The sequence below is a fragment of the Hypomesus nipponensis genome, chromosome 4 (assembly GCF_054491055.1).
Source record: "Hypomesus nipponensis isolate SF chromosome 4, ASM5449105v1, whole genome shotgun sequence".
NCBI lineage: Eukaryota > Metazoa > Chordata > Actinopteri > Osmeriformes > Osmeridae > Hypomesus > Hypomesus nipponensis.
The window spans coordinates 3,082,435-3,106,515 of record NC_140364.1 but is presented as its reverse complement, the minus strand read 5'-3'; the positions used below and the strand labels follow the sequence as shown (position 1 = coordinate 3,106,515).

At 52.4% G+C, this 24,081-nt stretch overlaps 3 protein-coding genes across 3 annotated transcripts; all 3 read right to left on the bottom strand.

Annotated features, from left to right (window-relative positions):
• Window positions 1-1,068: 1,068 nt before the first annotated feature.
• Window positions 1,069-11,696, bottom strand: plekho1a (pleckstrin homology domain containing, family O member 1a). Its single transcript, XM_084695731.1, has 6 exons — window positions 11,505-11,696; window positions 10,746-10,892; window positions 5,167-5,307; window positions 4,059-4,163; window positions 2,872-2,973; window positions 1,069-2,782 (listed from the first exon to the last, which is right to left on the bottom strand). Exons 1-6 carry the CDS (start codon window positions 11,529-11,531, stop codon window positions 1,367-1,369), a joined length of 1,938 nt encoding a protein of 645 aa, XP_084551857.1. The 5' UTR covers window positions 11,532-11,696; the 3' UTR covers window positions 1,069-1,366.
• Window positions 11,697-13,607: 1,911 nt separating this feature from the next.
• Window positions 13,608-21,126, bottom strand: vps45 (vacuolar protein sorting 45 homolog). Its single transcript, XM_084697143.1, has 15 exons — window positions 20,773-21,126; window positions 20,480-20,614; window positions 20,286-20,346; window positions 20,066-20,145; window positions 19,673-19,741; window positions 19,395-19,532; window positions 18,930-19,040; window positions 17,837-17,971; window positions 17,104-17,217; window positions 16,613-16,780; window positions 16,165-16,323; window positions 15,901-16,008; window positions 15,583-15,704; window positions 15,305-15,436; window positions 13,608-14,510 (listed from the first exon to the last, which is right to left on the bottom strand). Exons 1-15 carry the CDS (start codon window positions 20,863-20,865, stop codon window positions 14,423-14,425), a joined length of 1,713 nt encoding a protein of 570 aa, XP_084553269.1. The 5' UTR covers window positions 20,866-21,126; the 3' UTR covers window positions 13,608-14,422.
• A 179-nt stretch (window positions 21,127-21,305) lies between these two features.
• Window positions 21,306-24,081, bottom strand: crdh (cone RDH). The gene is made up of 6 exons (XM_084695710.1): window positions 23,877-24,081; window positions 23,375-23,566; window positions 22,736-22,897; window positions 22,389-22,508; window positions 21,973-22,177; window positions 21,306-21,768 (listed from the first exon to the last, which is right to left on the bottom strand). The coding sequence occupies exons 1-6, from the start codon at window positions 24,007-24,009 to the stop codon at window positions 21,663-21,665; spliced, it is 918 nt and encodes a 305-aa protein (XP_084551836.1). The 5' UTR covers window positions 24,010-24,081; the 3' UTR covers window positions 21,306-21,662.

The window sequence follows — 24,081 nt, the reverse complement described above, 5'->3', positions numbered from 1 at the left end:
GTTTGGTCGCTGGCCAATGGAAGATGGAAACTCGGCCATGTGACATACCCAGGACATGATACTGAGAGTGAACATTGATTTCTGTTCTATTTCGGTAGGGAGGAGCGATGGGCATGGAAACAGAACGCAGAGAATGTGAACATGGAACGTCAGCTATGGATCTAAGTAGTGCAGTAACCTGATTGGTTAACTCAACCAGGAAGTTTGTAAACAACATGTTCTCATTGGGCGTTGCTTCAAGTAGAGGGCTCTCGGGTTCATCTGCCAGATTCAACGAAGGTTTGAAGAAGGTGATTCGCAAAGAAAGATAGTCCTCTCCGATCTTGCAGGTGGTTGTTTCGTTGCTACTCAGCCAGACAAGACATGGACATCTTCCAGGTGTGAACAGCATGAGAGTCCTCAACTGCACTCTTCCCTCTGCGACTTCTCCTCCTCTCCCTTCCATCACACACTTCATGTCGAACAAGCCCCATTGCTATTCTCTCTCTAAAAATATCTTCCATGTTTGGTGTTTTTCCAGCAACAAGGCATTTTCACATGAGAGCCGACCTACATATCAGACGGATAGAACAATGTTAATACATGTGTGGCATCATCGTCCCCAGGCGGAGTGTGTGTGTGTGTGTCATAGGAGCACCTCAGCTTCAGACTGAATCACACACACAACACATACACACACACGCAACACATCCCAATTCCTCCAAGATCATACATACACCCACCCGCACGCGCGCGCGCACACAAGCTCCATCCTGTACTGAGGACAGCCTGTTCCCACAGCCCCTCCCCCACCCAGAGTGGGCTTCTGAGAGGCAGCAACAAAGAACAGGACCAGCCTGAGCTCCGTGCAGCGTGTTCCAGCCAGCCGGGCTCCCACTTCCCCTTGTGTTTCCCCTCTCCCCCCCTCCAGCTCCCTTCTCACGTCTCCCCTTCTCCCCTCACACCTCTTCTCCTCCTCCCCTCCTTCCCCTGGTCATCCACTCCTCTCCCCCTCTTCTTCGCTCCCCCTCCCCCTCTCCTCCTCCCCCTCGCCCCTCTCATCCTCTCCTCTATGCTCTCATCCTCTGATCCTCCCTCTCATCCTCTCGTCACACTTCATGCTCGTCCGGCATCACAGACTGTCCGTGTTCAGGCTGTCTGGGCAGGGACTGTTCGAAGGGGGCCAGATCACTCAAGACCTTTTGTGTTTGAACATTTATAGCAAATAACGCCAGACAAAATATTGTAGAAGTGACATATATATATATATAAAGAGAATGTGCAGAATCCCCATCATGCCTCTCTCGTGCGCTTTCACAACAGGAAGAACTAGCAATATTTCACCCAATCGCAGTCTTTGTTTTGGCGACGCAAAAAGCCGGACAAATCACGGATTGTCCTCCTCCTCCTCGTCCCGTGACGGCGAGGGGGGCGTGTCCGTGGCGTCCGTCTCTCCGGAGGTCCGCCTCCGTCGCCGTCGGAGCGTCTGCGTCTGCAGCTCCTTCACCTCCTCCAGCACCTCCTGCGCCTCCTTCCAGGAGCTCACCGCCTCCTCCAGGAGCCGCTCCGCCTCCGCCCGCCGACGCTCCACCTCGTACGTCTCGCCCCCGGGAGGAGGGGCCTTGCAGGCCAGCGAATCGACGCGCTTTGCGTGAGGCGAGTCACAGCCCTTCAGAGAGTCCTGAGCCCTCGGGGAGTCTTTACCGGTCGCCCCCAGGGGCTCCTTGCCCTTTGGAAGCGAGTTGGAGTCGTTGCTGCGCGGCGAGTCAGAGCCCCTGAGGCAGGGCGAGTCAGTTCCTTTCAGACCGGGGGAGTCTTCGCTCCTGCGCACTGAGGAGTCTGAGTCTTCACCGACCTGAGGAGAGTCAGCAGCCTTCTGGCCGGAGTCTGCCTCTCCGGGACGAGACGAGTCAAAGCTGCCAAGTCTGGGTGAGTCAGAGCCTCTCAGGCATGGCGAGTCGCTACCCTTCAGAACGGGCGAGTCGCCGCCCTTTGAGTGGGGCGAGTCAGTGGCTTTAGAGCGCGACCTCTTCCCCTTGACCCGCGGCGAGTCTTTCCCCCGGAGCCTGGGCGAGTCTTTACCCCTCAGCCGGGGGGAGTCGCTGCTCCGGCTGCGGGGGGAGGACCCCGAGGAGCGGGAGCGTGGTGAGTCCGAGCCGCGGAGGTGGTGGAGCCGGGGTGAGTCAATACCCTTCAGGTAGGCTGAGTCGCCGCCGCCCCGGGCGCGCTGAAGCTCCTGCAGCCTCATCTCCTCCAGAAGCTCCTGGGCGCGCTGCATCTTCTGGGCGATGAGGCTCTGGAGCTGGCCCACGGGGGGACCCTCGGCCTGGGCTGCCGGGCCCGCCTGGACCCCCTCCTCCCTGGGATGGGGCCGCAGGTCGGACCTGGAGCGGACCGGCCTGGAGGAGAGAACCTCGTCCATGGAGGCGCAGCGGCTCCTGCCCTGGATGCTCATTCTCTTCCCAGGCTGGGGGGTGCGGGACTGGGCCTGGGGCTGTGGGCGAGCTTGGGGATGAGCCTGGGCCTGGTTCTGGGGATAGCCATCCAGGTGGTTGGTGCCGTGCCTTCCCCAGGAGAGCCCACTCCCGCGAGGCAGGCTGCCTGTCTTGATCCGAGGTTCCCTGGAGGTCACGCGCAGCTTGGAGACGTCCGTGCCCGCTCTCTGGCGCCCCTTGGTCCGATGCCGGTCCTGGTCGACCCGGTAGCCCCGCCCCCAGAACCCTGCTTCGATGTCCTCCTGGTAGAAGCCGTCTTCCTCGTGGACCAGGTCAAGGGTCAGCATGCCGTCAGAGGAAGTGGAGGCCTGGGGAGGAAGTGGACAGGCTACAGTTACAGACCCAGTCCGTTTGTTTAACCGTTTGTGTGGGATTCATGTGGGCGTGCAGTACCCACCACGGCCAGGAGGTGTCCCCTGGTGGGCAGACGACGCCCGTGAGGGATCTTGGCCCGGTCTCGGGTCGGATGGACCAGGACACTCTCCTCCTGGATGATCACCTAGGAGACAGGCATGGAGACTGTCAATAGTCACCTGGGAGACACCAAATATGGGTGAATGACAACCTGGAAGACAGATTGATAGGGAAGGACAGACGATTGGACAAATAAATGAATGGGTGGATGATCTGACAGATGGACGGATGGTTGGAAGGATGATTGGACAGATGGATGGATGGTTGGAAGGATGATTGGACAGATGGATGGATATGTGGATGACTGGATGGATGGCAGGCTGGAGAGATCCCGCACGTACACACACCACTGTGTTTCTCTGGCAGAGAGAGTGCATTTTCCCCACACCACCCCCATCTCTGCCCCCTGGAGATCTGCCCCTGATCATGCAGTAGGTCCCGGGGGGAGGAAGGCGTCACCTTGCGACCGAGGTGAGCTTGGTAAACAGGTGGGCGTCGCTGGCAGGGGCGGGGTAACAAGTAGGACTGCTGTTTTCCCAGTGGATGGTGATTCAGCCAGGAAACATTGTGATCTACTATAGACACCTCCAGGGCATGCAGTTCCTTCCAAGCACAGCGCTGTGTGTACACACACGCAAACACACATATGCTCAGACACACATGCACACGCACACGCACGCACGTACACACACACACACACACTAAAACGCACACAAAAGGCTGCTTTCATCTCTGTCTGCCAGTTTTAAGAGAAAGTGCTCAGGGACAGTGCTGAGTCGGGGGGGGCACGGTTCCTCAAAGTAAATGAGATGAAGGGAATGGAAGAAGAAAGAGCAAGGAGAGCTGTGGAGCTTGGAGAGAGAGAGAGAGAGAGAGAGAGAGAGAGAGAGAGAGAGAGAGGGGGGGGAGAGAGATAGAGAGGGAGGGAGAGATAGAGAGGGGAAAAGAGAGATTGAGAAGGAGGAAGGGATACAGATGGATAATGAAAGAGATCCCAAAGAGAAAGATAGCTTAAAAGAGAATAAGACAGAGACATGGAGAGAGAGAGACATACAGAGAGACAGAGAGAGCGAGAGAGAGAGAGAGAGAGACAGAGAGAGAGAGAGAGAGAGAGAGAGAGAGAGAGAGAGAGAGAGAGAGAGAGAGAGAGAGACTGACAGACAGACAGACCTCATCCAGGATGCGGTTCTTGGCTTTGACGATGGCAAGGTTGAGGGCGTTGACCCAAGACTCCTTCTCCTCGGGACTCACAGCCAGAAACATCAGGTTAGGAGCCTGAGGAGGAGAGGAGAGAGGGAGGGAGAGGGAGACGAGGAGATGAGACGGAGGAAGGATGAGGCAGAGGTAGCGAGGAGAAGAGGAGAGGAGGGAGGGGCCGTGTGAGAGGAGAGGAGAAGGAGAGTGTGTAAGAGGTGGAGAGGAGGGAGGAAGAGGTGTGGAGAGGAGGAGGGAGAGGCAGAAATATGTGGTGGGAGCAAAGCGGAGGAAAGGAGGGGAGAGGGAGGGTGTCAGAGGTGGAGAGGAGGAGAGAAGGAGGAGTGTAGAGAGGGGAGGTGTTAAAGGTGAAAAGGAGGTGGTGGAGGAGGAGGAGGAGGAGGAGAGAGAGAGTAAAGGAAAGAGAGGGATGAGGATGTCAAAGAGGGAGAAGAGTAAAGAACTTGATCGGGCCTAAATCACACAGAAGACCTGGATAAAAACCTTGACAAGGCATTGGGCTTAAGTTGGTTCTTATCCCGAGCAGAGGGGCCAAATCTCTAAGCTTCTAGAAAAGACGTCTCAGGCATCATTAAGGCTGGTTTTCAGAGCTCGAATTCAGACCCAATCCAATTAACCCCAGCTCCTCCACTGGTCTGTGTAAGACACACCTCCTCTCATCTCACACACCCAATGATAAGAGACCATCCACACTCTGACAAGCAGGAAGTGTAGCAGGTGGTGAGGCTGACGGGAGCTGAAGAGGGTCAAACCCAGCGGGGGGCTGGGTAGGGGGGAGGGGGGAGGGGGGAGGAGGGAGGGGGGAGGGGGGAGGGGGGAGGGGGGAGGGGGGAGGGGGGAGGGGGGAGGGGGGAGGGGGGAGGGGGGAGGGGGGAGGGGGGAGGGGGGAGGGGGGAGGGGGGAGGGGGGAGGGGGGAGGAGGGAGGGGGGTGTTTGTGTGTGTGTGTGGCACATAAGATAATGGCTGGCCTCCCCTCCCTGGGCAGCAGGCCTCACCATGTCCCCAGGCTGTCCTGCCTCCCCTGCCCAGCCCTGCCTCCCCTCCCTGGCCAGCAGGTCTCACCGTGTTCCCAGGCTGACGGCAGCGCAGCAGGGTGAAGCGGCTGTGGTTCTTCTTGCTGCGGCTCTTGGCCTTCCTCAGCTCCTCAGAGCGCTCATAGTCCGCCAGGTCGAACACCTCCTGCACCTTACGCTCATCCTTCACCTGCACGCACACACATTCATACACACAAACACACATACATACACACATACACACATACATATACACATTCACACACACCCATACACACACACACGCACACACACATGCACCCACATACACACACAAACACACACCCAGGAGTGAGATGGTGTGTGTAACCAGGTTATATAAAAGGCAGAGAACGTTTGTGATGAAGGCCGACATAGGGCAGCTGGAGCCGCGTCAATACAGGACAAGCAGGCAAATTACTCCTGTCAATTTGTAGTTAAACCTTTCACCATCTGCCGTCACAGAGACGCGGTTGCTTACGACACACACACTCGCACACAAACACACTCTTGCACACACTCTTGCACAAACACACACACATGCACTCTATGATGAACTACAGCAGGAGGCTTGCAGTTTAACCCCAGGGACAAGACTAATTACCTCTAGTCACCCAGGGGCCTTCTTCCCGACACACACACACACACCCAGATTCTCTCTCTTTCACACACATACACCCACTCTGTCTCTCACAAACAGAATATGCTCAACCAACCAGATAGCAGCTCAAATAATACACACAGACAGATGTGCATACATGCATGTGCATGTGTCTGTATAAGTGTGTGTGTATCTGTGAATGTGTGTGTCTGTGTGTGTGTCTATTTCTGTGTGTCTGTCTGTGTCTGTGTCTTTGTCTGTGTTTGTGTGTCTATATCTGTTCGTGTGTGTGTCTGTGGGTGTTTGTGTGTGTCTCTGTGTGTGTGTGTGTGTGTGTGTGTGAGACCCTCCCCAGCCTCCTCTCAGCCCTCTCCAGAGACCCAGACCAGAGCGTCTCATTTAAAGGCAGATCAATTCTAATCAGCGACACCCGGGTCATACACATCGACCCCACCTCACCCTGACTGACAGCAGCTAACGTGTGTGTGTAAGTGTGTGTGTGTGCGTGCGTGCGTCTGTGTGGTGTGTCTGTGTGGTGTGTTGTGTTTGCATGTGTGCGTGGTATGCATGGTGTGTGTATGTGGTGTGTGTGTGTTGAAGGGCGAGGTCAGGGTTCAGGACTCCCACCGGGACACGTGAGTGTCTGTACACCGCGGAGGGAGCTTTGGGTCATGGTTAGGGCCATGGCTGGGTTTGGCGTCGCTGTTTTGTTTGGTGTGTGTCTGTGTTTGAGTGTGTGCCAGTGTGTGTGCCTGTGTTTTGTGAGCTTGTGTGTATTTGTATGAACGTGCGTGTGTGTGTGTCTGTGTTTGTATGAGTGTGTGTGTGTGTGTCTGCTTTCATACTTTCAGCCTTGTGCACGGTAACAGAGTAATACTGCGCCATCATAGGCTGCTTTGAGAGTGTGTGTGTGTGTGTGTGTGAAGATATCTTTGATCACGGTAGGGTACTGTGCTGCTTCTCTCTTTAGTGTCAGGACAGCAGCTCTTTGATGCCAAACACACCCACACACACACAGACATGTACACACACACACGTACACACACACACGTACACACACGCACACACACAGGCACACACACACGCGTACTCACACACAAAACCCTAATATGGAGCAAAAGAAGCCCTGAGGAGTCATTCTGAAGACCACCATCCCATCAATATTTCACTTCCTGACTGCTATATAGAAAAACTGTATTAGGTCTGTGTGCGTGCTTGTGTGTGTGTGTGTGTGATTTCATGTCAAATCCCTCATCACTGAAAATAACCTCGCATCACAACCCTAAAATGCAAAGATACTTTAGTTGATACACACTCTCAAACACACACGCACACAAACACTCTCAAACACACGCACACAAACACTCTCAAACACACACATAAACAGTCTCTAACACACACACATGTACACACAGTGATGAGGGAGAGCCCTGGAGCGCTAACCGATTGGTCCTACTCCAGAGTAGGGTGTGTGAGTGTGTTTGAGTGTGTGTGTGTGTGTGTGTGTGCGCGAATGTGCAGCAGTAACACCCTGTAATCAAGGCTACAGGCTTTAGTCTGATATATAAACCAGGTTAGCATTAAAGTAACGGAAATGGATTAGGAGCTTCCTCACACAGGAAAATGTTGTGCTGTTTACAGCTGTGTGTGTGTGTGTGTGTGTGTGTGTGTGACTACAGACCTGCTGTTCCTCAATCAGAACAGTCTCTATAATGGTATCAGTACAGTATCCATACAGTGTATCGGCCAAACCAGAGTGCCGTGACCTCAGCAGTCATAAACACTGAGCTTGGTCAATCATAACCTCTGCCTCCTTTCCCCCGGCAACACAACCTTGCCCTCCAATCACAACAGCCCTCCGTTGAACCCATTACGCTGTCTGACATGAACCAATCATAAATAATTCTATATGTTTGTTCAACCAATTCCAAAGCTCTCGGGTTGGTGTCCAGGTTGAAGTTCACTTTGATCTCCTGAGGTCATCCTTTCTAAGAATAACTCCCCTCTCCACCTCTATATCCACCACTCCACCCATCCATCTATTCATTGCCATCGCTCCATTCATGCATCCATCTCTCACTCCACCCCTCTCATTCTCTCCTTCATCCTCTCTGCCTCCACCCCCCCCCCCCCTCCACCCTTCTGCACCTCCATCTCTCTATATATAAACACAATGTTGAGATCTCATCCATAATTCACTCAGATCACTGGTGTCTGAAGAGAGGAACCACTTACAGCCCCGGCCTGGCCCTCCCCGGCCAGCCCACCAATCAAAGGCCAGCAGGCCAGGGAACAGCAAGTGCTCTCATTAAAGTTGCATGAGATGAGCATCCTCTCGTCCAATCAGAGGTCAGTATGCGGTGACAGCCGAGGAACATATAGGGTGTTATCTCCAGGACAGGAACAGATACACACATGCAGGCACACCCTATACACCCCCCACCCTTCCCCAATACACACACACTTACACGCGCACACACACACACCTGCACACACACTCCTCTAGCAGAGGCGGACAGAAGCTCTCCAGTCGTCTCTCTCTCTCTCTCTGATGCCGAAAACTCTGCAGCTCTGTTGAAACATAAAGTTCCGGACTCCCCCCACACAGCCTCCTCCACGCAGAGAGCTTCCTGCAACACAAACCCATCCCCCCCGCCCCCGACATACACACTCTCACACACACCGTACCGCTCAGAGCTGTCAACTCCCAGGGTAGGACACTAGTGCCTCGGTGTCCTGACTGGAGGTTGAGAGGACTAGTAGTATTTGAGGACTGTGAGAGGGAGAGAGAGACAGAGGGGCTGTGTGTGTGTGTGTGTGTGTGTGTGTTTGTGTGTGTGTGTGTGTTTTTGTGTGTGTGTGTGTAGATGCCACCTAGCTGTCCAGGGTTGTGACCTCCCTCGTCTGTGCCACCAAACGACAGCGTCTGAGAAACAACAGCAGCAGGATTTCCAAGCGACGACCCTCCACAACTGACTCTGAATCCCACCCTGAGGAACGCCTCCAGAATGAAGCTGCACAGTGACTTAGGAATATCCACCGACCAGTTAGCCTGTCAGTCGACTGTAAATCTGTGGTGAATCTCTTCAGAGAAGCTACTTCACAGGAGGACGGAGGGATCGTCCGCGGAGTCGATGTGCTCCCTTCTGTTCTGAGAGCAGCTCCTCCTCTCTTCATCCCACTCGGGGAAGAAGTCATCCCCTCCTTCTCTCTGTTCCCCCCTCTCCTTCTCTCTGTTCCCCCTGTTTTCCCTCCTCTCTCTGTTCCTCCGGCCCAATTCAGCTACTAGTCCACAAAGTTCACATCTGAATAATAACATACCACGGGCACTAACACACACCCACACAAGCACACATGCACACACACACACAAGCACACACATGCACGCCTCTCACACACACACACACACACACATTTACACAAACAGGAATGCTGTGATGTGCTTCGTAACTTAACAAGGTGACTGTGTCTCTACCTCTCACATGGACACACACACAGCAAGACACGCACACACTGACAACACGTGCACAAACACACAGTCATACAGACACGTCCACACACACGTGGATACACACACTTTCACACATGTTCGCACACAACTGAATACACGTGCACAGACACACACATTTTCTCTGGCTGGTTTTGCGTGAGGGGATGGAGGGCAGCACAGCGAGAGACACAGCTGTGTCACCAACATTTGTTTTGCTGCCTGACGCGTGCTGCCTGCTCGGCCTGCAGGGCTGAGGGCAGAGGGAGGGAGAGGATCAGGGCCGCACAGCAGCACAAATCAAGGCTACATCATCCCCAATCTAGGCTGGCGTGCAGCTGGAGCCCACAGAAGATCATCGTGTTCCTCTGATTATCCATCTCTTCTGCATGTCTCTCTCTCTCTCTCCCTACTTCTCCTTCCCTCTCTCTCTCTCTCTCTCTCTCTCTTTCTCTCGCTCTCCCTCCCTCTCCTTCTCTCTCCCAGGTGTATCCCTGTACACTGAACTGCAATGCTAACAGGTGTCAGTGATCTCCTCTCCCACTCGGCCGGTCTCTCCACTCTCCTCCGCTCACATCCTCCATCCCTCCCAATCCCTGACCTGAACATAAGCTATCATCCTCTTTTGTCTTTCATTACAGAGAGAGGGAGAGAGAGGGAGAGAGGGAGGGAGGGAGGAGAGAGACAGAGAGACAGAAAGAGAGCGAAAGGGAGAGAGAGCGGGTGGGAGAAAGGGAAAGAAAGAGGGAGGGGAGGGGAGGGAGGGAGGGAGGGAGGGAGGGAGGGAGGGAGGGAGGGAGGGAGGGAGGGAGGGAGGGAGGGAGGGAGGGAGGGAGGGAGGGAGGGAGGGAGGGAGGGAGGGAGGGAGGGAGGGAGGGAGGGAGGGAGGGAGGGAGGGAGGGAGGGAGGGAGGGAGGGAGGGAGGGGAGAGCGGGATGAAGGGAGACACACTGATCTAGGTGAACCTCCAGCCCAAATCTGTCCTCTTAGGGGCTTAACTCAGAGGCCGTCATCATGCAGCTTCCAGTCTCATTATGTGGGCATCTGTCTACTGGACTCAGGTTACTGCGGGAGTGGGTGTTTGTGTGTGTGTTGTGCATGTGTGTAGCTCCTCTACCTCCCTCTCTCCTCACAGCTACAGTAGCAGAGCATCAGCATCTTCTTATGGCCCGTTCAGCTCTCACATCTCGCCAGGGTTTAAGAGGACTCAGGCAGTCACGCGAGCCCAGCTCCTTGGAGAGGACACAGCTAAGGCCCACATGAAACATTCAGAGGTCGTGATGTTAACTAACTCCAGCGATCACTGAGCAAGGCTGACGGAGACAAAAGGAACGTGTGTCCCTTCTATGCAACCGTGCGAGAGTTCGTTTTTGAACAAGGTTTACTTAAGGATTTCTCAGCGACTCACCTCCCATTCACTCATTCAACGCTCAACACACGTTGGACAATTTGGGCCCATTAGTTGAAGTTGGAGGATGTGTTGTGAGGAGGTGTATGCGTGTGTCTGTGCGCGCGATTATACCTCTTTTTCAGAGATGTACAGATGGTCTCCTCTCAGTATCACAAAACGGTTTTTCCAGATTTCCCTGAAAATTCCTTTGCCACAGAACTTCCGAATCCAACCGACTTTATCTGTCTGGGAGGACAGCTGGCTGAAATCTTGGGGGCCCTGCATGATCAAAGTGGAGTTAAGCCGTTAAAACCTAGTTTGTCTTACGTAACATGTTTGTGATAGTTCTGGGGGGAAAACAGCGCTTTTTTGAAAAGCTCTTGTCCCTTTGGCTCGCGACATATGGCCTTTCTCTTGTCTTTAAACAAAACGGTGCGCCCTTCTGTGCGTAAATTTACAATCTTAGTTTCTGGGTGTGGCAAATAAAATATTACTTCAATCGCATGCTTTTTTTCACAGTGTGTATTTTTCCACAAAGACAATACATAATGTACAGTGCACCGAGAACGGAGGGGTAAGGTGTCATCCGCGTCATCATGGCACAAAAGGATACTGATGCTACAGATTTAATATGGCATGAGTATGGTGGTGCCCAAACACCATTGTCTAATCATTGAGTGCTATGGGCTGGGCTATAATGTACGCATCACCTACAATTCACTGCCTACCGCTGGCCCCAGTCCGCAATAGCCGACTAAACTGGTGCCAAACGCGTTCGCTCGAATCCGAGCATCAGGTTCGAATTGCCTTTCGAGATGTGGGCTGCTTTTAAAATAAATACAAAACAAAACACACGATAAGCGACGTGCAAAAGTAACATTGATACCTTACCCGTTTGGCCAAAGTGCTCTTCTTCATTTTGACTAAATCACTTTTGTAGATTATCGATTGTTGAGTTCCTCCAGTTGCAATTATATTTTCCGAAGGGGGAGACAGTTTTTCTGTAGCATGAACAGATTTTCTTTCCCTGTGCGTTTTATGGAGTAACCGTAACCACCTATCTGTATCGGTGAAATATTTATTAATTCAGCTGACAAGCTCAATGTTTCCGCTGTCTGTTACGCCGTGGCATCCTCTCTCCTCCTCGCTTAAACTGAAAGCTCACGGTGGCGCGCGGAGAGGGTATTCCCGTTACGGTGCTCGAGAGCTCCATCTACACGGCAGAAGCGGTGTGACCTCGAGATCCGAAAGCAAAGCGCTCAAATGTCTGCTAAGCCAGGGTCATCAAGGTCACTAAACTGAGGACAATAACGCACAAATCTTTCTTAAGGCAAAAACAATCCACATATCATTTACTATGATTATTTTCCAACATGGCTGACTATATGACCATGACCTATGGGGTAGCCTAGTTATTCAGCAGTGAGTAGGCAAACGTTTTTAGCTTTATTAACCAGCAAAGAACAGTCCGCTGATGTCGGTCTAGTGTGCGGTTTTGCTGTGTTTGATTGTGTGTTTGTTTTGCGCTGTTGTCTGGTCTAGCGTTGTATTTTAGGCTGGTAGATCATGTTGTTGAGTATTTAAGAGGAGATGAGTCACCATGTTCGATGTGAGCTCCAGAGAAAGACATGACTGTGGTCTAGGCCCTCATCAAAGGATTAAACCTATGATCTCCACCTCTCCTTCCCTTTCCTCCATTCTCCTCTCCTACTCTGCTATTCTCTCCTCTCCTTCCCTCTCATTATCTCCATACCTCTCCTCCTCTCCCTACCTCTCCTTTCTTCTCCACCCACCAGCCCCTCCCCCACCATTACAGAAACATACTTCGCTCTGCTCTCATCAAACTCACCTTGGTCAGAGTCGCAAATTGGCCCAATTATTCTTCCTCTCCATGCCCTCTCCATCCAGGGTTCACCTGGAGGTCAGGGGCTTACGGCCCCCGGTCCCAAGGCCCCTCTCATGTTGCTCTGAATGAAACAGATCAAGACCTCGCTGGCTCTGGGGCCAGGGCCAAGGCAGGGGCAGGGCCAAGGCAGGGACAAGGCAGGGCCAAGGCAGGGCCAAGGCAGGGCCAAGGCAGGGACAAGGCAGGGCCGGACTAGAGAAGCATCTGGCCCAGGACCAGAACCAGAGAAACTTCAGGCGTCGTGTAAGAGCTGAGCATCAACTACGCATCCAAGCTTCCTCCTCCAGATTTCTCCAGACTGTGGCTTTGAGACAAGGTTCTGGCGACGCTGTCCTGTGTTTGTGTGTGTGACGGAGAGGGAGTGGGTCGGATTAAGTCTGCTGCTCTGAGTGGACAGTGGGGGAGGGGAGGGAGGGGAGGGAGGGAGGGGAGGGAGGGAGGGGGGCCTGCATATCTGTGGGCTTTCTGGCTGGCGCCGCATGAAAGGGGGAAGAAGGTCCTGGCACGGTGCCAACCATGCTAAACATCAGCTGCCACAGCTTTGATGTGTGCGTGTGTGTGTGTGGGAGGGAGGGGGGTCATCTACAGGAGACCATGTTGGGCCCTGACATTGTCAAACGCTGAGCCGTCCTGTGATACTGTTGATACTCCCAACGCATAGATCAACCATAATCTGCCAACCCACAACGAGAGACGTAGAGAGGCAGGTGGAGGCCGAGGTAGACAGATAGAGATGGAGAGATCGAGGTCGAATGGTAAAGGCTTAGAGGTTGAGTAGGAGGTGGGTCGAGATGGAGAGGAAGAGTACGGGGAGAGAGACAGAGGTGGAGATGGAAAAATGGATAGATAGAAAGGGAGAGGAAGGAATTACAGAGCTGGAGGTAGAGGTGGAGAGGGAGAGACAGGGGAATGAGGCACCTTTTTGAAGGACGTTCAGAGAGAGCGATGGCTTAGCATAATAAAAGTGGTGAGATAGTAAGAGGATTAAGTTATCATTATTGATCTAAAAGAGAGGAGGGGGGGGGAAGGTGGATGGATAGAGGGAAGGAGAGGGTACTGTGTATAATGGCTAATATAATTACCGCATGAATGAATGACATACATTTATTCAATAAACAAGACAAGCCAACACGGCACTTAACATTTGCGGATGCTCACTCTCCCATTTAATATTCACAGTTGCAGGTGTTCTAAGTCAGTAGGTGTTGGAGAGACAATAACAAGGCAAGAACTGTACAGGAAAAAAAAGATACATTATCCACACCAACATTGCTAAACCCTTACAGCTCTGCTTACCCAGGCTGGGAGGAATATAATCACATCGCAATTAAAACAGAATGATCGACTCCCATAGTTAAAGTGGAGCACGTGTATTTGAATGCTGTCCTGTTAGATTGATATAAATACACTTGAGAAGCTTCGACAGTGTTCTTTCTATATGGACATTTGAATTGAAGCTTCCTTAACTCAGTTAATTGACAGCGAGCTGACGTCAACCAGGCTTCTAAGGAACAGGACTTATCCTTACGGTCCAGAGAAGAGATTCAAACCCTAACGAGACAAACACACAAACAAACAGCACGCACACACTCACACAGGCAGCACTGTCAACACACAATCTGAGTAACCTTGTTACCCTGGTCTCTTATGGGAGGGGGGGGGGGGGGGTAAATTAGGTCACATGTTGTTTACGAGGGCTGCAAGTCATGAGGACCTGATTCCAACATGTTTCTGGGGAGGGGGGTGCAGTAGATGGAGACTGAAACAGAGAACTGGAATGTGTTGGGTAATGAAACAAATAATAATATGTGTATCGGTGAGGGTGTATGTATGTGAGTGTGTTTACAAATGTGTGGGTGTATACGTGTGTGTGTGTATGTTAGTGTGTGTGTGTGTTGAAGGTTCAGCGTCTGCTTGGATGACGCCCCGCCCCCTGCGCCCTCTCACTGGCATGCCCTGCCCCCGCCGCTGATGTCACTTCCTCTAAAAAACTGTGGAAGAGAGAGAGGAGGGAGAAGAGTAATTTATGTTAGTGGTGCATGTATGTATGTGTGTGTGTATGTATTTAATAGAGTTCCAAAAGTACAAAAGACAAAAAGGGCATTGAACCTACAACCCTGAAGGGGGAGGGAGGGGGCACCCTGGGTGAAGGTGACCAGGTCTAGTGTTTGGACTGGGTCTAGGGCTGGGACTGCACCTTGAACACTAACAAGTCACCTGAAGAACAAGCTCTCATGTCGATGTGTCGTGGCCAGCAGACCCCACCACCAGCCTCCTGAGCACACGGCCCCTATCTGTGTTCCAGGACCAGCAGGGGCGGCCCTGACGCCCTGATTATCTACCTCGAGAAGACCCGAGGTGAGGTGACGCCCCCGGACCACCGTGAGGCTGCCTGGAGGTGCAGTTCTGTGGATCCTGACACTAAGCGCTAAGATTGACATTTTAGTCATTTAGCAGACACTCTTATCCAGAGCGACTTCCAGTAAGTACAGGGACATTCCCCCCGAGGCAAGTAGGGTGAAGTGCCTTGCCCAAGGACAAACGTCATTTTTTGGCACAGCCGGGAGTTGAACCAGCAACCTGACTCACCTCACCTGACTGAGATGCGGTTACTCTGCACTGGGAAAATCACAGGATCTGCTCACCATAGTGTGTGTTTTGTGTTGGCCTACCATCAGGGAGCACTTCAACTGTCACGACAAGCTGCTGACTGACGTCACGGGTGAGGTCATGACGACTATGACATAACTCCCCCCTCCCCTCCCCCTCCCTCCCCAGTGCTGACCTCTTGGTGTTGTGTATGGTGGTGCCCCCCAGCACCACTCGGACCCCGGGCATGGTGCGGTTCAGGTTGTAGACGGTCAGAGCCTCCTCGTACGTGGCTCCCCCGATGACGAACACCAGGATGTCCTGGGGCCTGGGGGTGCGGGAGGACAGGGTCAGCTGTGTGTGTGTGGGTGTGTGCAGTGCATCCTGAAAGTCTTCGCGGCGCTTCACTTTCTCCACATGCTGCTATGTTGCAGCTGTACTCCCAAATGGATTCAAGGATGTTTGTTGTGTCACCTGTCCCGGAGGGAGCTGGGGCCCAGGTAGGGGAACTGACTGTCCTTCAGACGTCCTTTAATCAGCTGGTCCAGAGTGTCATGGAGGAGGGGCTGGTGCTGAGTGTACACGTTTTCTACTCCCTGGAGGGAGGGAGGGAGGGAGGGAGGGAGGGAGGGAGGGAGGGAGGGAGGGAGGGAGGGAGGGAGGGAGGGAGGGAGGGAGGGAGGGAGGGAGGGAGAAAAACAACGATAGAGAAAAACACAGTGGTTTGGTCAGGACGTGGCAAGTCTCAGTGGACTCTTCGTGTTGCCATGGTGACATGAGGAAGTCTTGTACCTTGAGCCCTTTGAAGAACTGTTTGGTGATGGCCACGGCGTCCGTGGGCGTGATGAGGTCACTTCCTCTGACCCGCTTCCCGCCATACTCCACCATGGACTGCACCATCTGACACACACACACACACAGGTCACAGGTCACTATATAATACTATTCTCTACTGTGCCATGCTATGCTGTACTGTACTGTACTGTCTCGTGCTATACTTTAATGTATTATACGATCCTAAACTGTAGTATACTAACCCCTCCCGCCCCGGCCTACCCTGCGGTGTCTCTCCGACACGCCCTTCCTGTTGAGCTCGTCCAGTAGCCCCGGCAGGACGCTGCTGCTGTGCTTCTCGTAGCGCAGCGCGTACAGCATCACCAAGCGCACCGCATCCAGCTCGCTGACTCGGGGGTTCTGCAGCAGCCGACGCACATTCTGAGGACAGGAAGGAACACGGAGAACCCGACGGCCTGTTACCCCGACAGATCATGGGTTCTCAAAAGGGTTCTGCAAGACGTGTCTCGGCGGTTCTGAAGTTGTTACGTGTTAGAACAGGGAACGGATAGTTTATGATAGGTGTGTTTTCCTGTACAGTCAGAAGCACTGGGGGTTGTCTTGTTGCATGCTGGGAGGGCTCTGGCAGGATTGGGGTCAGGGTTACGGGTTGGGCAGGGTCAGGGCTACAGTCTGGGTCGAGGTCAGGGGTCAGGGTCGGGGGTCTGACCTGCTGGGCGCTGGAGTGGTCGTTCTGGGTGGCCAGCTCCTGCTCCACCTCAGACACCTCCATCAGGTGTCTCTCACTGACCAGCCGGGACAGCTCGCCCACCACCGTCACATGCTTGGACACCGTGCCCGACATCTTCTTAAACTGGGGGTAGTTGTCCACAAACGCCTGCGCACACACACACACACACACACACACATCTATAAACAGCTGCCTTCACATCGCGTGGGCCGTATTACAAGAACGCTTGAGACTTAAAAAGAGGAGATCTTCTTCGACTGGGGGAGTTGTCCACAAAAGTCTATGTATTAACACACACACTCATAAACGTCGACAAGAAAACGTGAACCTTTCAAAGAGGACAGAGAAAGCTGGTGAAAAGAGCAGGGAACATACAGAGGAACTGATACCAACATGTCAACGTGTTTACATGGGGAAGTCATGAACACAAACAGCCGGTCGTGGAAACGTCTTGTACAGGTGTGGGGTACCTTCATGTCAGAGATGGACTCCAGCCTCTGCTGGTCTTTAGGCTTCTTCTTCTGGAAGTCCTCCATCAGGTTCTTAATGTTGGTGCCGATCTCCCCGAAGTTCAGATACAGGTTCTGGGGGGGGGGGGGGGGAGGGGGAGGGAGGGAGGGAGGGAGGGAGGGAGGGAGGGAGGGAGGGAGGGAGGGAGGGAGGGAGGGAGGGAGGGAGGGAAAACACGATCAGTGTATTCAGGGGACAGGGGAGGGTGAGGTGAGGTGAGCTCATTCAGTTCCAGATAAGCCGCTTAAGCCATTGTTCATAACACCATACATCTGGACGGGTCATTACAGCTTCCCTACGCGCTGCACACAGCCTGGTATCACGACCACGTCCGCCACCAAACTGATGTGCTATTTCTGTGCACGCCTGTGTGCATGTCGTAGAATGACGCCCGCTCAACACCGTGTTTCCTACAATCACTCAATGAAGCGAGCATCACCCAGGAGAAGCTCTTAATAGTCATTTCCCTCTGGGTCCATACCCATGTCTTCAAACCCAGTGACCTGGTAACCCTACGAACCAGCATCAAACTGGCTTCAACCCCGTGACCCCATGACCCTCCCAGGACTGCCTCCTGCATGCTGGAGCTGCAAGCTGGAGGAAAACACTCCACCCCCTTCCAAAAAACAACCAGACTCAACACACTGTCAATAAAGTTGATTTGAATAGGGTAACCCAGGCGTTGGGACTCACGTTGGCGTAGAACTCGTCGTTCTCCGCGGAGAGCACCACCTCCTTCAGGTCCTTGCTGATGCCGGGGACGCGCGAGAGGTCGATGCGGTTGTTGTTGAGGCCCAGGAGCTCGTGGACCATGGCCTGGTACGTCCACTAGAGGGAGACACAAACACACCAGCGTGTTGTGGGATTCAACAGAGGGGTGACTACCTGTCTCTCTCACCTGGCTCAGCAGGGGGGTGATAACCTGTCTATCTCACCTGGTTCAGCAGGGGGGTGATAACCTGTCTATCTCACCTGGCTCAGCAGGGGGGTGATAACCTGTCTATCTCACCTGGCTCAGCAGGGGGGTGATAACCTGTCTATCTCACCTGGCTCAGCAGGGGGGTGATAACCTGTCTATCTCACCTGGTTCAGCAGGGGGGTGATAACCTGTCTATCTCACCTGGTTCAGCAGGCGGGTGATAACCTGTCTATCTCACCTGGTTCAGCAGGGGGGTGATAACCTGTCTATCTCACCTGGTTCAGCAGGGGGGTGATAACCTGTCTATCTCACCTGGTTCAGCAGGGGGGTGATAACCTGTCTATCTCACCTGGTTCAGCAGGGGGTTGATAACCTGTCTATCTCACCTGGCTCAGCAGGGGGGTGATAACCTGTCTATCTCACCTGGTTCAGCAGGCGGGTGATAACCTGTCTATCTCACCTGGTTCAGCAGGGGGGTGATAACCTGTCTGTCTCACCTGGTTCAGCAGGGGGGTGATAACCTGTCTATCTCACCTGGTTCAGCAGGGGGGTGATAACCTGTCTGTCTCACCTGGTTCAGCAGGGGGGTGATAACCTGTGTGTCTCACCTGGTTCAGCAGGGGGGTGATAACCTGTCTGTCTCACCTGGTTCAGCAGGGGGGTGATAACCTGTGTGTCTCACCTGGTTCAGCAGGGGGGTGATAACCTGTCTGTCTCACCTGGTTCAGCAGGGGGGTGATAACCTGTGTGTCTCACCTGGTTCAGCAGGGGGGTGATAACCTGTCTGTCTCACCTGGTTCAGCAGGGGGGTGATAACCTGTCTCTCTCACCTGGTTCAGCAGGGGGGTGATAACCTGTCTATCTCACCTGGTTCAGCAGGGGGGTGATGGCGTCGTCGTTGCGGTCCAGGATGAGCAGGAGGGGAGGGACCTCCGTCTTCCGGAAGTCAAACAGCTCGTACTCCTTAGTGATGATTTGCTGGGGAGAGGAAGAGGAGGAGAGGATGAGTGGGGAAGGTGATGCGAGGAAGAGGGCATGAGGAGATGAGCGGGGAGAGGAAGGGAGGACAGGAAGAGGGGATGAGCGTGAAGAAGTCTGTGTGTGTGTGTGTGTGTGTGTGTGTGTGTAGGGGGTCAGATGGCAGAGCGGTTAGGGAGTCAGGCTAATCTGCAGGTTGTTGGTTCGATTCTCAGCCGTGCCAAATGACGTTGTGTCCTTAGGCAAGGCACTTCACTCTACTTGCCTCGGGGAGAATGTCCCTGTACTCACTGTACGTCGCTCTGGATAAGAGCGTCTGCTAAATGACTAAATGTAAATGTGTGCTCCCCTCACCTTGACGCTCTCCCCCAGCCTCTTGGCCATGTCTGAGGACAGCTGGTAGCGGATCATGGGACACTTCTTCAGGGCCAGCAGCACTGAGGTCAGACCCTGGGTGGTCCGGGCCAGGAGGGAGGGCTCCCAGCTGCGGCCCTGCAACACACACACACACACACACACACACAGGTACACAAACAGAAATAAGAAACCAAAATAAGATCATATCTGCAACATTCCATATAAAGTCTGGTTCTAACGGGCACCAGTGGTGGTCCTGGTATGTGCTCTCTTACCCTGGCCACGCCACTCAGGTTGAGGGAGAACAGGTGAGGGTTCACAGCTATGAAGTCTCCATAGAACTCCTGCATTGACACACAAACATGGGGGGGGTGGGGGTGGGGGAAATCACACGTCATCTCACAGACACTCTTCACTTCAACTTCTGAACACATCTACTAACTCACGACAACATGATATCTCTCACATGAATGTGACACATTACTGTGACGTTTTCTGGGACTTTCTGTGCGCGTGTTTGGGTTGGCACAGAGCATAGAAACACCTTAATGTTGCTTCTTAACACCGTCCTCAGTTCCACTCAACACTTCATCCATCTATCACCCTCTCCGGTGATAGAACAGTCAGCCTGTTATCTGTGGGTTCGATGTCAGAGTCTGCAGCCTCACCTGCACCTCCGCCACCACTTCCTGTTCGTCAGCCTCGGCCAGGGCCTTGATCTCACTCTTACTGATCACGTTGCTGAAGTCTGCAGGCGTGGAGGGAGGGCAGACAGGAGCAGCAGATAACCGAGAGACAGACCAAAGCAATGGATAAGTAGGAGCCAGGTCCACAATCTTGCCGTTGATATTAACTTTGCAGATATTAAGAACTATAATGTGTCCTTACAGATGAAGTAGACACTGTACTTGGGCCTGCGAAGCTCCTGGATCAGATTCTCTACATTTTCCTGTAGGAAAGAAGAAAAATGGCGCTCCAGCAATAAACATTGGTCAAAGAACCTTTGAAAGGGACAAGGAGAGAAAGACAGATGGAGGTAAGAGAGAGTTGATGGGGAGACAGAGTGAAATAAAGTACTGCACCTTTGTTGGCCGGAGGAAACAAATAGCCTTCAGGTGCTTCATGTTATCTCGGTTTTGAGAATCGATCCTTTCAAACAGGTAGACCTCCTTCTGTAGGATCTCTGACTGTGTGTACACCACACTGACGATACTCGTCTGAAACACATGTAGACATTATCGTAGGTCAAAGTAGAACATAATCCAATGTTTTTCTACAACGTCATCATTTACACAGATAGCTAGAGGGCTAGCTCGCTAGCTACATCACGCTAAATTGGCTTCTCTCATCTGTAAGGTAGCTTTCTTGAACCAACCGTCTCTTTATCCATCAGCAACACTTTCATTCCCGGCCCGCTGTTCTCTATCATCTTCGAGATGTACTGCTTCACTGCAAGAGTCACGTTCATCTTGGCGGAGATGTAATCAAACAACTATCTAAAGCGAATTTAATAACCAAAGACTCGATCGAAAACAATGTCTTAATGTCAGGGGTGTTGATGCCCCTAGGTGCAACAATTCCAAAGCGTTTAATTCGTTTTCATGTCTGAATGTCGCTGTTGTTGACAAAACGTAAAGTGAGAATCAGCTGAAAGCCACGCAATGAACTCATTTCCGGGTTCTCCTCCGATCGAATTACAGCTGATCTCCAGTCAGTAGATATGATCACACAGCTCACAAAGTATGTTGAGTCGCTGGACATTGCTCGCATTTCCCTGATTCTGGATCAGCAAAGGACATCCGTCTGCACAACTTCCCACACTGCACAGCCATCGATGGCACTAAGAAGACGCCATTTTGGTAAGGGAAAATTTCAGACAAAAGCACTCAACAACTTTAAGTATCACATTTATTACATATCCACATACACGGTTAAACTATGTTCAAATCCAGAAGAACACGTTGTAAGGTTACACAATACTACTTTAATATCAAATAATTCCAATGTACATGTACCTGTATTTGTTACAAATGGCAAATCAACTTGAAACTTCAACTGGATCTTTGTTATAAATTATAACAACCTGTGTCATAGGAAGAACAACCATTAAGTATCAGACACTCCTCTCAAAAATTCACAACAATGACCATATAGGAAAAATAGTTATCTAAGAAAATAAAGAATATTGTATAAAATATGGCATTGTGAGATGGGCAGATGAGCTGAGGAGTGTCTGATTGATGTGTGTGTCTGATTGTGGGTGTGTCAGACATCCTCCAGAAAGCCCACCATCTTGGCGCTGACGTCCCACAGTCTCAGAGCAGTGATGTCATCCCTCCCTTCAGGAGCTGGCTCTTTCACCCTGCAGTCACTGGGACAGAGACACACAAGTTTTTTTTTTCTCTCTCTCTCTCTCTCTCTCTCTCTCTCTCTCTCTCTCTCTCTCTCTCTCTCTCTCTCTCTCTCTCTCTCTCTCTCTCTCTCTCTCTCTCTCTCACTCACTCACTCACTCACTCACTCACTCACTCACTCACTCACTCACTCACTCACTCACTCACACACATCCACAAATCACCTGAAGTAGCAGCCGGTCTTGTCCTCCAGGCCCTGGGTGACGGCACAGTAGATCGAGGTCTGGGCTCCCTGCCAGGGGGTCTTCATCAGCAGGAGGGCCGGGGCGGAGAGCAGGGCGCTCAGCAGGGGGAACCGGGTCTGGACGTAGCGGCCTAGCTCCGTACGGATTACCCCTGGGTGGAGGGCGAAGGACGTCACTCCCCTGCCTGAGGGATAGATAGAGGGAGGGAGGGGGGTGAAGGGGAAATGGAGGGATGAGGGGAAGTGAATGTAGGTTGTCACTGTAATCATTTTGGCCAATATGTCAACATTGAAAACACGCAGGACAAAGAAACATGAAGCTGTAATCAGAAGTACACCGGCAGAGCATGGCTAGGAGGAAGAGGAGGACGAGGATGGGAAACGGTGACCCCTGACCTTGGTTTCTCCGTGCCAGCTCTCTTGTGAAGAGCAGGTTGGCTAGCTTGCTCTGTCTGTAGCTGACCAGAGAGTCGTACGGCGTCTTCTCAAAGTTGATGTCGTCCAAGTGAATTTTACCTGTCAGTGGTTAGGGGAGGCAAAAGACAACAAACGGATTGTGACTCGGGTACGTCACACACACTTCATTTTCTTCAATATCAATTTGACTCTCTACACGTAATTTAAGATTATTGCGTACAGCAGCAGTTTTGGATCTGTACGCAATTGACTGTACGTCATTGTTGAGTGTCACTCAGTCAACACTTTCTAATTGGATTGACCAATGGCTGATGAAAGCTAGTTACCGCCTTGATGCACAATGCTGGATACGTTGACAACACGGCTGGGGGCGGAGCTTCTCAGCATATCCAGGAGCAGATTGGTCAGGAGGAAATGGCCCAGGTGATTGACAGCCAACTGGGTCTCGCAGCCATCCTCCGTCAAGCTCTTGGGACACATCATCACACCTAAGGAGACAGGAAACAGGAACCCTGGACGTTCTCACTGCAGCTCCATGCCTCAGCATCTCACACCTGGGCATCTGTCTGCTACAAAGATTGGGCTACTATTTAACCAATTTACCATGTTCATATTTCCCAAGGTCTAGGAGGTCTGAAACAACTTGAATATCCATAGGTAGATAGAGTATGTGTCTTCGGAAAGTGATTAGTAAAGACAGAGATACTCAAAACATAAATAACTGTATAGTATATTTACATGTAGTCGTTTAGCAGACGCCCTTATCCAGAGCGACTTACAGTAAGTACAGGGACATTCCTCCGAGGCAAGTCAGGTGAAGTGCCTTGCCCAAAGACACAATGTAATTTGGCACAGCCAGGAATTGATCCGGCAACCTTCTGATTACTAGCATGATTCCCTAACCGCTCAGCCACCTGACCCCGTAGTAGACCCGTCCTTACAGCCCCACTTTGTCTCTCTCTTACCAGCGTTATTAATGAGAATGTCCAGCCGCGTCTCCGAGGCGATGAACTCCCTGGCGAACCGCCGCACGGAGAGCAGGGAGGACAGGTCAAGATGGCGGACCACCACGTTGGTGTTTCCTGTCGACTGGCGGATCTCCACGGCCGCCATCTCTGCCCTGGTCATGTCCCGGCACGCCAAGATGACACGTGCACCTGGGGTCACATGTCACAGCGCAGGTTAGCCCCTAAGCAATGTAGACCAGCATAACAAAACACCACGCGAGGTAAACATGACTCCACGCAACGCAACGTAGAAATAATACAAGCATAAACAAGGTCTCTGAAATACACAGTCATAGTGAATCCTTGCAACCAACCCTTTTTTCTCACACCTTTAAATCTTCCTATTCCTCTTTAACCCAAACCCTCAAACAACCTCCACAAGCCTTCATCCCAGATCCCCCCACAGCCACCCTCATGTCCCATCTCTTCACGCAGGTGTTCCTGTGACACCTAGACGTACCTCTGCTGGCCATGTCTCTGGCCGTCTCCTTGCCGATGCCGGTGTTGGCGCCCGTGATGACCACGGTCCTGCCATGCAGCTTGACACGACTGCGACAGACTCCGCCAGCAATCCACCTGCGCAGCAGCACCATGCCTGGAGGGTAAACAACAACAGCAACGTTTAGACAGAGTAACACTTCCTCTTCGGGGGGACCTCTGACCGG

Excerpts from the sequence above, each read along its gene's own strand:
- plekho1a (XM_084695731.1), bottom strand. The coding sequence starts at position 11,531 with ATGAAGAAGAGCACTTTGGCCAAACGG. Across the intron at positions 10,893-11,504 it reads AGAGCACTTTGGCCAAACGG|GGCCCCCAAGATTTCAGCCA; the intron begins GTAAGGTATCAA and ends TTGATCATGCAG. Across the intron at positions 2,974-4,058 it reads AGAACCGCATCCTGGATGAG|GTGATCATCCAGGAGGAGAG; the intron begins GTCTGTCTGTCT and ends CCTGTCTCCTAG.
- vps45 (XM_084697143.1), bottom strand. The coding sequence starts at position 20,865 with ATGAACGTGACTCTTGCAGTGAAGCAGTACATCTCGAAGATGATAGAG. Across the intron at positions 20,615-20,772 it reads TGCTGATGGATAAAGAGACG|ACGAGTATCGTCAGTGTGGT; the intron begins GTTGGTTCAAGA and ends CATGTGTTTCAG. Across the intron at positions 16,009-16,164 it reads TGTCGGAGAGACACCGCAGG|ATGGTGCAGTCCATGGTGGA; the intron begins GTAGGCCGGGGC and ends TGTGTGTGTCAG.
- crdh (XM_084695710.1), bottom strand. The coding sequence starts at position 24,009 with ATGGTGCTGCTGCGCAGGTGGATTGCTGGCGGAGTCTGTCGCAGTCGT. Across the intron at positions 22,178-22,388 it reads GCTGGCACGGAGAAACCAAG|GCAGGGGAGTGACGTCCTTC; the intron begins GTCAGGGGTCAC and ends TCTATCCCTCAG. Across the intron at positions 21,769-21,972 it reads AAGACCGGCTGCTACTTCAG|TGACTGCAGGGTGAAAGAGC; the intron begins GTGATTTGTGGA and ends TCTCTGTCCCAG.